This window comes from Spermophilus citellus, assembly GCF_964194105.1.
Source record: "Spermophilus citellus genome assembly, chromosome: 12".
NCBI classification, from domain to species: domain Eukaryota; kingdom Metazoa; phylum Chordata; class Mammalia; order Rodentia; family Sciuridae; genus Spermophilus; species Spermophilus citellus.
This window is the reverse complement of record NC_138198.1, coordinates 77,694,907-77,706,842: the sequence shown is the minus strand read 5'-3', so window position 1 is coordinate 77,706,842 and position 11,936 is coordinate 77,694,907. Positions and strand designations below refer to the sequence as shown.

The following is an 11,936-nucleotide window of genomic DNA, read 5'->3' as shown; positions in this document are numbered from 1 at the left end:
GGCTCAAGGCAACCCCTACGCAGGCGCACTAGAGCCCAGAGGGAGCAGCCGGGCCCTCGGGGGGCGGAGCAAGGGCTAGTCACGTGGGCCGAGCTGCCCTCTCGACGATTTCCCTACAAGGACTTAGGCTGTAGGACCCCGCCCCTCGCCGTGCCCTGGAATGTGCCGAGAGGCAAAGCCACAGGACAGACCCAACCATACGCAGACAAGAGAGGGGGGAATAGGAACACTTTCAATCAAGTAGAGATACACCAAAGACGGAAGCTCAGTAATCAGACCCAGCGAGCCATTACACATTCCGTTATGTTTCAAGTCCCTTTCTTTATGCTTCCTACCGGTGCACTCGGTCAGTATTTCGCCGGCTGACCACCCTAGCAACTTCCCTCCTAGGCGCCTTTCCATTAAGTTGAGCCCACTTTGTGGGCAGAGAATGGTGACTGTGCTTCCTTCCGGTTTGCAAAGCGGAGACCGGAAGTGTTGGTTTTCAGAGGCTCTGGGGCAGAAAGGTGGTGATAGAGGCAGCGAGGGATTCGCTAAGGTGCTTGGTTCTCGTGGCTGTGTAGGGTGAGTGATGCTCGCGGTCGGGCGCGTGAGGCCGGTTCCTGGGGCCCATCTTCGCGGGGCCGCGAGGCGGGCAGCGGCGCTCCGCCGTGGGATCCCGGCGCCCGGAGCGCACCTGGGCAGGTGTGCCAGCGGATCCCGGGTTTTCAGCCCAGCGGCCAGCTGTGGAGTCGAGGGCCGCGGCCAGAAGTGGCCCAGATGGCCAGACTTCGCTCCTGTGCTGAAACTTGTATCTCGGGAAATGTGGCTTAGCTTGCTGGCGCCTAAAGCTTGGGTGTCTGCCGGGCCCGCGAAACCCGAAACCGGCAGAGCTGACTCTGGGATCTAAGTTTAGTTTCTAACGTAAACTTTCCCGATTCCAGGGAGTTTGCGCTAAAATCGTGGCCCTCCCCGCCCAGCCCCCGTCCTCCCTCCGGTTGCAGCTGTTGTTTAGGAGGAATAACCAACTCAAATCGCAGCTCGATGTCCGTTTCTGTAATTAGAACTTCTTTTCTGATTATAATGATATTAGGCAGAGAGGAGTGTTGGGGTTTAGTTTGCAGCTTAAGGGAAATCCCCAAAATGACAATTTCCCTTTAAGGTGGAGACACAGGGCTAAGTCAGTGTTTCCTTTGTAAGTAGTTTAGTAGGTATACGAAAGCATATGCCAGTTCTTTAGAAATCTTCAGAACAGAAATGTGGGTTCAATTAAGATTTTAACATTTTTAAGTAAGAAGTTTTATTTCTAAAGATGAAGAAGGCAAGTGTTGATTAAAACTACTGGTGTTTGTTTCGTGTTCTGGAAGGCCTTTGATAAGGAGTTAACCAGAAAAGCATTTTATTTTAGAAAGAGGCTTTACTGCCAAATCACCTCTGACAACTAATTGTCTTTATCAAGTGGCAAGAACTTTTGGGTGTGGCAGTCGAAGAGAACTTTTCTGACTTCCAACCGGAAGTTTTTGTAAGAAACGAAAACTTGGTTTAGTTGGAACGGAAAAACCAACTTGCAAATATACTTTTGAAAAACTGGGTTAGCACCAAAAAATAAATCTCTTAGTTTGAAAAAAAAAAGTGTGCTGGTTAAATGAGATATATGAACTGGATTTTCACACTCTGCAGTTTTAAGATAGGAAATTTTCATCAAAGGTTATAGTACATTTCCCAGAGTATTCTTAATATAAGTGTTAGTTCTATAGAAAAAGTTTCTAGATTATTTTACATTTATTATCGCTGTAGAAATGCAGAACTCCAGAATTGTAACTATTAGTCACACTTTATAGATTTTTACATGGTTTTCAAAAATCTTTAGATACCATCATTTCTAGAAAATCTGAAAGATTCTGTTGCCCTTGGTGTTTAGGGAAAGTGTGTTTGAAGATCTCTGCTTTCTGGTTCTCCTCCTACCTCACCGTCTAGTCGGTAACATTTAAGCATTTTTGGCACACCTTCTTTTGTCTTGGCTGCTACTGATTGTCCTTACTATCTTCTTGATCACCCTCGACTCCCCAGTCATTCCTGAAATCCTCATGCATGTTAAAGAAGGCTGTTTTACAAATCTCCCTGCTTTTTAAATTTCACACAACAAATACCACTTCCCGCCAAAATTCTTTTTAAATGTTTCCAAAATAAGGACTCAGCTTTACAAGTAAGGATCCTTATGATTTGGAAATCTCAAGTGCTTCCCATCCATCCTAAATAAAGAAAACATGTACTGGTGTATGAAGTATTTTCAAATTTATTTTACCCTAACTTTCTAGACTGACACAGAGGTGTGCATTTCTAAAAGACTTGTTGCATGAAGAGTTATAGCATCACTTGTTTGAGAGAGAGTAAAATGGACAGCAAACCAGAATCATAGCAAAGTGGAAACACAATATCAAAGATGATGATCTTGATCACAGCACTGGTTTGATTCCCTCCACCTGTGTTTATTTTAGCCATGCTTTTAGATTGGTAGGAAAAAACAAACCAGTTTCCTTATTTTGGAATAAGGAATGTGAATCTGAACAATTCCTTGCTGCAAGGCTCCAGGTTCCTGGTGGGAGATAAACTCATAGATCAGAATCAATTTCCTTGAAAAAGTTAAAACCCAAGTAGTAACTTGGGCAACATGACACTCAGTTTTGGTGGAATTAACTGCCTTAATTGTTAGAATTAAAACTAACACCAAAATCTCTTTAACAGTATTTCATAGCCTGTAAGTTATACTCATGGTTTTTCAAAGTTTTCCCTCTATCCAATCTTTTAGAAATACACACATTTTTTTCTGAACTCAACAGTACTTGATAGTCATGTGCCACCTTATGGATTATTTTTCATTTTTGTCATGTTATTTTAACTTTTAGAGTCATACCTCTAGAATGAAAACTATGTGACCCATTTCCTAAGTTGAACCAGTCGTTTCATTTTTTTATAGTTGCCTCCCCAACTATATCTTAAGCTCCTTGCAGGTAGGACATGTGCCTTACATTTCTTAACTAGTATTCAGCCCTAATGATATTTGATGCACAGTAGTATGATTAACTGATCATAGTAGGGTTGATAAGATTAACTGTTGAATGATGTAAAGTTCTCTATGAGACTATTGTCTGTGCTGACCAAAAAAACCAAAAACAACACCTTTAGAACTATTTTTTTTTTTTTGGCAGTATTGAGGATTGAACACAGGGATGCTCTACCACTGAGCTTCATCCTCATCCCTCTTTATCTTGTATTTTGAGATAGGGTCTTGCTAAGTTGCCCAGGCTGTCCTTCAACTTGCCATCCTCCTTGCCTCAGTCTTCTGAGTTTCTGGGATTATAGGCATGTACCACCTGCAAGGTTTACCTTTTAAATTATTTTATGATGCATGTACATATTCAAAAAAATGCATGATTAAAATAATAGAAAGTACTCAAAAATTTACAAACTATCTATTACTTTACAACCCAAGCTAAGTAATTTAAAAAGGTATGTAGATGACCCCCATCAGCATATTTTTTAGATTAACCATTTGATTTATAATTCTCATCAGTCTTTGTTCTTAAAATAACTGACATTTTTGCATCATTAGAGAAAGACAATGTTGTCATACCAAACAGACTATTTTTAAAGATGGGCTTGCAAAGGCATGGCATACCTAAAATATTAAAGCGGTGTGGACTGGTAAGTGCATGCCATTCATTGGGTCTTGACCACTTGTGCCAAGTCCTTGAGTACATTTAAGAGACAGAGGAATAATATACTCCATAAATTTTTCTAGTTTTTAAAACAACATTTAGAATAGAAGGCGAAAATACAATTCTGTACAGTTTAAAGAAGATTTACAGGTCCCCCCCCCCCCGCCACAAAAGTATTAACAGAAAGAAAATATGCATTCAAGAATGCTTACATGGGTCATGAAAAGTACCTTCATAAAGAAGTGATAAAAGGAAATTCAGGAGGAACATATAATTTCTATGCTGTGTATGGTATATTTCAGGAATACATTGCAGTGTATTGCAAGGAGAGCTATATTGGATGGGCTGGAATTTGTGACTACTCTTTATGGAATTCGGAACTAAAATCTAAAAAGAGATTCAGTTAAAAATAATACAAGTAGAGCTTTTCTAATTATTTCCATAATTGAATTTAGTCTGGGTGATATAGTTCAATCAAGGAAAGAATGTGAAAAATAACATTTTAAACCCATAGGAAGCATTATATTCCAAGGGTCACTTTGAGTGCTGAGATCTAGGTAGCAGTTCATTCTTTGCAGTCCAGAGACTTATTTTTAGAGCAAGGGCATAGTGTTTTGCCACATCATTGCTAAATGTTGTTTTCAGAACGTAAGCTTTAAAATTGTTATCCTGGTCAGAGAGTGAAATCAGTAGTGCCTATTTTAGACCTGCTCAGAAGAATATAACTCAATACAGTGTCTTACTCTTGCTGATCAGAGGTTTTGCAGACTACCTTCTCAACCACATCACCTCTAAAGGATGGTACAGTAGAATTTTATCTGATGACTATGGGATTTGTAGCTTCAAATAAATATTATAGTCTTAAAAATGGAGTGTTGAAAGGAAAATTGCCTTTTCATTTTATGTATTAGACATTAGTTTTAACTTAAATTTTGTAGGGATAAATTTTGGTTATTAGAAAGCAAAGGTAATCTCTGTGCTTTTTAAGATGTTCTCTAAAACAAACTAAATTTAAAATCTTTAAGCTTTAAAAAATTGTACTCTGATTTGTTTAGATGTTTTAGTAATATCAATGGTTTAATATGGCTCTAATGCAAGAAACTGGTTTGAACGGAGAGTAATGTTTATAGAAGTTAATTATAGGTGGATTAACTTCAGTTTTCTATATTTTCCCATTATCTTTTCAACAAAATGTTTCTTGAACTATTTTGGATCCAGAAATGAAGGTGCACTGAGAAATGTTAGTTGAATGTGTAAGAATAGTGCTTGTGAATAGTGATTAGGAGAGAAGACCTGTTCCACCACTCAGTCTCCCTACTTTCTTACTTTCTGTCCACTATAGAATGAGACCTTTAGGTGGACCTACTAAAGATGAATTAATATTTCTCAGCACCCCCATAGAACTATACCTAAGTTTTGGGGGGTTTGTTTCTTATTCTTATATTGTTATTAAATATTAGTGTTATGGTTATCAGTTGTTAGGCTATCCAGCAGTATTGGGGATATGTAATTTTGTTGAAATGCTTTTATAAAAATTCATGATTTTAAGGATAATGTCTATAGAAGTTAATTATAGGTGGATTAACTTCAGTTTTCTATATTTTTCCATTATCCTTTCAACAAAATGTTCATTGAACCAAGTCTTTTTTTTTTTTTTTTTTTTTTTTTTTTCATTTAGTTTGGTTCTTTGAGTAATGGTTTTGATAAGTTGAGAGATTTTTTACCAAGTGATATTCTCCTGCTCCAGACACATCTCTAAGTAACTCAAACATATCAGGAAGGTCAATTCAGTTTACTTTTGCTAATCATTGTTTTTATTCAAACTTAAATAATTTTGGATGTTGATTTTGTTTTTCTTGAATTTCCCTTCTTAAATTAGGATTCAACCACCACCATGTCGAGCAAAAGGGCAAAGACCAAGACCACCAAGAAGCGCCCTCAACGCGCAACATCCAATGTATTTGCCATGTTTGACCAATCACAGATTCAGGAATTCAAAGAGGCCTTCAACATGATTGACCAGAACAGAGATGGTTTCATTGACAAGGAAGATTTGCATGATATGCTTGCCTCACTGGGTAATGCTCAGTTTTACTATTAATATACTGAATAGAATTTCCATGATGCCTTTCATGTTTATTTTGTGATTCTTAAAGCTCTGTGAAGCCAGTTTAATGTCTGTTAGATTCAAATAAAGTCCCACATGGACACCTGCAGATTATTATTCCTGTCTCAGAATTGGGGTGGGCGCCACATGTGTATGTTGGTGGGAGACACACTGGTCTTGAGTATGAAGCAGTACTATTCTTTCTAACACCCTAATGGAATATTTACAGTCTCCAAATTCTTAATTTAGGCTGTATTCATTCCGAAGACTTTTTCTCTAAAAAGTTTGCTGTCATGAATGCAAACAACAAACTGTACAAATGATCATCTTTCTTGTCAAAATGTTTACTATGATTAATAGCTGATATGCTTCATAGTATACTTGAAATTATGATCCTCTCTTCTTTTTATTTTTGTTGTCGTTTAGGGAAGAATCCCACTGATGAATACCTGGATGCCATGATGAATGAGGCTCCAGGACCCATCAATTTCACCATGTTCCTCACCATGTTTGGTGAGAAGTTAAATGGCACAGATCCCGAAGATGTCATCAGAAATGCTTTTGCTTGCTTTGATGAAGAAGCTACTGGTAAGTCAGAGGTAATCTTTAATTACAAAGTGATTTGATTTTTAATTATAATACCTGATATATAAAATAACCTAAAATGTGATAAAACCTTTAGGTTTATACTACCCCTACTTCTTTGAACAGGGTTTTCCTGGAGTGCCTTTATCACTTATTATACTCTCTTTCCTTAAATATTAGTAATTTATAAATTTCGTAGGTTGTATTTGAGATATCTTTGGGAAACTTGGGTTACCTCTTACTAAAATGTTAATTCCAGAGAGTTAGGTTCCCCGCAAATATGTGTAGAATGAGTAACTTTGGTGAGAACAATCTTGTGTAAAGTATATATTTGCCACAGTCTGTGGCACCAGTAGAAACCTGTTTGCTTACCAGGGATCTCTGAACTCTAAAATTTTTTAAATCTGCTAACCTCTTTTTAAAAATAAACCAAGCAGAGTTTATGCTCTGGAATCAGACTACTGGATTTCAGGTTCCTCTTCTGCAACACACAATAGCTGTCTAATTTTGTGCCATCTACTTAGCTTCTCTAAGCCTTGGTTTTCTTTCTTTTTCTTTTTCTTTTTAAATGTTTTCTTAGTTGTATATGGACACAATAACTTTATTTTATTTGTTTATTTTTATGTGGTGCCAGGGATTAAACCCAGTGCCTCACACATGCCAGGCAAGCACTCCACCACTGAGCGACAACCCTGGTCTTGTTTTCTTTTTTTTTGAAATGGGCATTAATATTACCTACCTCATAGGGTGGTTGTGAGGACTAAATGAGGAAGTAGGACAGTGTGCACACTGACTAGCATAGAGTTGACTCTCACAAAAACAATGCATTAATTACATAAATGTTTGATCCTTTGGCAGAAGTACATATAAGATAAAACACAAAGGGAATATTTTCCAAGATTCCCAACTCATGGAGGAGGAACATTGCTTAGAATAGTTTCAGTGCTGGGTGTGGTCTGGGCCTGCTGATGCCAGCATTGTCTCCTTACTCTGGCTTCCAAGGCTCCCCACAGTATGGTTGCTTTCTGCCTTCTCAAGGCACCCTCCATTCTTGTATTGTCTCCCTAACTTCTTTCCAAACACATTTATGCTTTGTTATGCTGACTTTCATCATTTCTTCCTCTGCCTTTCTTACCATACCACCTCTTCTTTCTGCATTTTCAATGAAGATTCTTAATTTATTTCTGGAAGGAGTAGAATGTAGGAAGAATGTAGGCAGACTCCTGAAGACACCCATGTATTGTTTGAATTTATTGTGAGCAGTTTCTACTTTTTTAATGGAAGAAAAAAAATTGTAAAAGAAGAAAAGGTTTTATGTGTTTTTCATACCCATCTCAATGGTCTCATCCTTTATGGAGCCTTGCCTGTGATTTCTTACTATTTTTTCCTGGCTCCCAGGAAAGCAAAAAGCTTCTCCATTCCTTGTACGTATCTGTATCTCTTTTGTGGCACACACGCTATTTGACTTTATATTTTAGTTGTGTGCTTGTTCCCAATAATTACAATTTCTTCCCACTTCCAGAGTAATTGCTCTTTGTCTTAAAAAGTATTTCATTCCCATCTTTGTAGCCCTTGCACACAGTAGATAATTAGTTATGGAATAGTTGAATGACTTGACTGGAAATGAGAATTTATTTCCACAAAGCGAAAATTCCAAAATAATGCCAATATAAGAAAGTAAATCATAGGTGACATTTGGGAATTTGTTTCTGTGTTTTATATTTACAAGTATTTATATATTTATTGTTTTAGGCAGGCAGGGTCTGTCTCTCTTTCTTAAGAGTCTCTCTATGTTGCTCAAACTAACCTTAAACTCACAGTCCTCCTGCCCTAGTCTTCTGAGTAGCTGAAACTATAGATACTATGCCCAGCTGGCAGGCAGGTTTTATGAAAACCTTTGTATCAAAAACCCACAAGTAACTGGGCATGATGGCACATGCCTGTAATCCCAGCTACTTGGGGAGGCTGAGGCAGAAGGATCACAAGTTTGAGGCAGACCTCTGCAACATAGGAAAACCCTGTCTCAAAGTAAAAAACAAAAGGCTGGGGTTGTAGCTCAGAGATAGAGCATCTCTGGGTTCAACCCCCCAATAGTGGGTATGTGCACGTGCACACACACATACACAAAACCCAGAGTAAAAAAACACCTTTCAGCTCACCCTTCACATTCCCAATTACCTAACACAGGGTCAGTGACATACTTTATGCACCAGTATTTATTCCATGTTTTTGCACATTCTAGGCTTGGCCATGTTTGTTATCATTATAAGTTAGATTTGTAAACATTAAAATTTTCCTTTCACATGTGAGAAAACCAAAGAGGTAAAGTGTAATACCTGAAATAATACAGCTTGTTAAACCAGGCTTTAGGACTCCACTATTCTTTCAACTAAAGTATTTTTATTGATATTCATGATGCGGTATTGATTTTAATGAGGCAGGTGACCGCTATTTGCTTGTAGCATAGGCATGACCATTCATGCCATTTCAAGGAGCCATGAGGCCTAGTTTCATTAGTCACACCATATTACTTTTGTTTGGGCATAGGTTTAGTTTCTATTATAAAGAGGTCAGAAGAAGGATGTGAAGGCAGGTTAATAGAGCAGTGCTGCGAAGCAGCTGGATATTTTTCTAGGCACCTGTCTGCTGAGGTTGCCAAAAGCAGGTGGAAACCCCATATCTAATTTATTTGTGTGTTTACAGTTTCTTAACTTAAACAGTATGTGTAGTCAAGTGTAGATAGGCCTTTTAGTCTCAGTAGTATGTATCCTGATCCCCTGTTCTTTATTTTCTAGGCACCATTCAGGAGGATTACCTGAGAGAGCTGCTGACCACCATGGGTGATCGGTTTACAGATGAGGAAGTGGATGAGCTGTACAGAGAAGCCCCTATTGACAAAAAGGGGAATTTCAATTACATTGAGTTCACTCGCATCCTTAAACATGGAGCAAAAGACAAAGATGACTGAAAAGATCTTCAAATTCCAGCCAAATGTTCCTTGTTGCCACTTTGGGTATTTCTGAGATTTTTCTCTTAGAGCCTATTGCATGCCTTTTAGCTTTACAGCTTTTGCCTTTCTTGTTTTGTATTTATTCTCAGCCATTTTGAGGCTCATGTATCTTTATAATCAGACTGGAAATGGGACTTTTTGTCATTTTCAGAATAGAAAATAGGGTAATTTAAGTTACCATTGCCCTCACCCCCAATAACTGCAGTCTACACAGAGTCAATATATTTTTTCAGAGAAAGTTATTCACTCAATTTTTTCTGAACCATGATTAAACTTTATGATAAAATACTGACTTGTTTTAACTTATTATTTACCAAAATTGGATTTTGTTAGTTTTAGTTTTATGTTTCAAAGAAAGATGGAAGAGGTAAATCCCAGAAAATGATAGGCTTGCCAGACCCCTCTTGTATTCCCTTCGGTTTTCCTAACAGTCCTATCTTCTCTACATTTATTTTCTCCTCCCAAGGAAGTATAATTTTAACTGCCCTAATCAGGTTTCCTGCACTTTGTCTTCCAGTTTTTAAAATAATTTCCTGTAGAATTTGTATATAGTGACACTGTAGTAGCTTTAAGTTCTTAAGTTTGATGTATCTGTTTTATGTGTCCCCACTTTATCTTCTAAGCTTTTGTACATTATTTTATGTCATTTAAAAATAGACTAGGTCACTGAGCATAATTTTCATTTGTCCTATTTTTTAAAAACTATTTTAGCTCAAGAGAGTCTATGAAATGCTTTTATCAAAAGACAGATTTCTGTGTTGTATTTCAAGGTATTTAAAACACAATATAGTATTTTTTATTGTATATGGTTTTTCTTTACTATAGCAACCCCAATTGAAAGACCATGTTTGTTTATGCAGAGATTTATCATGAGTCCATTTATAAATTTTAGACATTCCTGACCTGCCCACAATCAAAACAGCTGAAGCTACATGCCTGGGAAAGTGAGGTCATTGTTTCAGTCCTAAAAATAACTTCTGGTATTTGCAGAAAAACAGGACTGTTTCAGAGTTAATCAGGGAGTGGAAGACTTTCATTCTCTTTAAGTGTAAAAAATACTTTCAAGTGTTAAAACTCTGAAAGATTTGAGTTTAAAAGGATTTGAAGGAGGAGGAGAGTTGAGTGAAAACAGTCAAAATTGCCCTACCAAGATAAATAGTTAAAAATTACTCTAATAACTTAAAGTTTTATGCTACTACTAACAAGCTTTATCCTTGAAGAAAACCATTACCTCATTTAGTGAACAGTGAATGCCTGTGGGCAACAGACCTTTGTACTCAATAGGACAGAAAGGGAGATCCTTTAACCTGGTAAAAACAGCTATATAGAATACTAATAGAAGACTAGAGTAATAACTAGTCTTTTTCCCTTTCAAGATTAGAATTATAGAATCTGCCTTAATTCTCTGAATGAATCTCATTCAGGATTTTAAAAAGTGTATTTTTGCCCAGCTATTGCCATTGTGCTAAAATCTTGAAAAAATTATCACCTCTGCTTAGTTAACAAATCTCCAGTGAAGAATAAGTAACATTATTTCCTCTGGGGGCGGGGGACTACTAAAATTATCTCTTGCAGTATCTCCATTTTCATTTTGGATAACTGTTCAAAGACTCACTCTATATTAGAAATAGTGGATGATCTGGCCTGCATGAAATAAGTCTGCCAGCTTAGTAATAGCATTCTCTGCTTAGTAACTGGGCTTTGATTAATTCAGGGTGATTACCAATAAAAAGCTGAAAGCATCTTTTCACTAACAGTGATTTTGACAGTTCCTAAAATGTTTTCATGGTGAAAATTATCTTGAAACAAACTGTTTCAAGAGTTCTCATGATCCAGGGGCATGCCTGTAATCCCAGTGACTCAGCAGGTGAGGCAGGAGGACTGCAAGTTGAGGCCAGACTCAGCAATTTAGCAAGGTCCTGTCTTAAAACATTAAAAGGCAGGGGTAGTGGCTAGGGATATAGCTCAGTGGTAAAGCACCCCTGGATTCCATCCCTAGTACCCCCCCCAAAAAAAAAAACCCCTTTTGATGAAACCAAACCAGAGGTGGCAGGATCACCATCCACCTGCTTATGATTGTGTTGCCATTTGGACATAATCTTCACACTTAAAATGTATCTAATACAACAGGGACTGAATTTTACATTAAGTTTAAATAGCAACATGTGGTTAGTGATGATTAGGACAATTTAGAAACTTAAATACAGAGCTCAAAGTTAATGTATAGGCAGGAAGTATACTTCAGTGGTAGAGTTTGAAGCCCTAGGCTTGATCAGTAGCACCCAAAGTATAGTCAGGGTGATTTCAGCTATGAGCTTACATTTACCAGGGTAAAGGCTTATGAAGTAGTAATAAGATATTTGGCTCACAGCCCTTTGTGGGTTTTTTTTTTTTTTGGGGGGGGGGCGGGTGGTGCTGGGGACCCAACCTAGGGCCTTGTTCATGTTGGACAAGTACTCTACCCCTAGGTAATAGATCATACTTGGAAGAGCTCTGTGATAAAGACCTAAGAAGTCAAAATCTGATGGGTGTAAAG

At 37.7% G+C, this 11,936-nt stretch overlaps 1 protein-coding gene across 3 annotated transcripts; it reads left to right on the top strand.

Annotated features, from left to right (window-relative positions):
* The first annotated feature begins 222 nt into the window (after nt 1-222).
* On the top strand, nt 223-9,692 carry LOC308632084 (myosin regulatory light polypeptide 9). 3 transcript variants are annotated; one of them, XM_081263753.1, is made up of 4 exons: nt 223-346; nt 5,578-5,776; nt 6,232-6,393; nt 9,186-9,692. In XM_081263753.1, exons 2-4 carry the CDS (start codon nt 5,593-5,595, stop codon nt 9,356-9,358), a joined length of 519 nt encoding a protein of 172 aa, XP_081119879.1. In that variant the 5' UTR covers nt 223-346; nt 5,578-5,592; the 3' UTR covers nt 9,359-9,692. The 3 variants fall into 3 exon arrangements, with proteins under 3 accessions (XP_081119879.1, XP_081119878.1, XP_081119877.1); XM_081263752.1 differs by lacking the exon at nt 223-346 and adding an exon at nt 407-564; XM_081263751.1 differs by lacking the exon at nt 223-346 and adding an exon at nt 4,344-4,499.
* Nucleotides 9,693-11,936: the final 2,244 nt, after the last annotated feature.

Coding starts and splice junctions, on each gene's coding strand:
- LOC308632084 (XM_081263751.1), top strand. Junction 5,777..6,231: donor TGATATGCTTGCCTCACTGG/GTAATGCTCAGT, acceptor GTTGTCGTTTAG/GGAAGAATCCCACTGATGAA. Junction 6,394..9,185: donor CTTTGATGAAGAAGCTACTG/GTAAGTCAGAGG, acceptor TTTATTTTCTAG/GCACCATTCAGGAGGATTAC.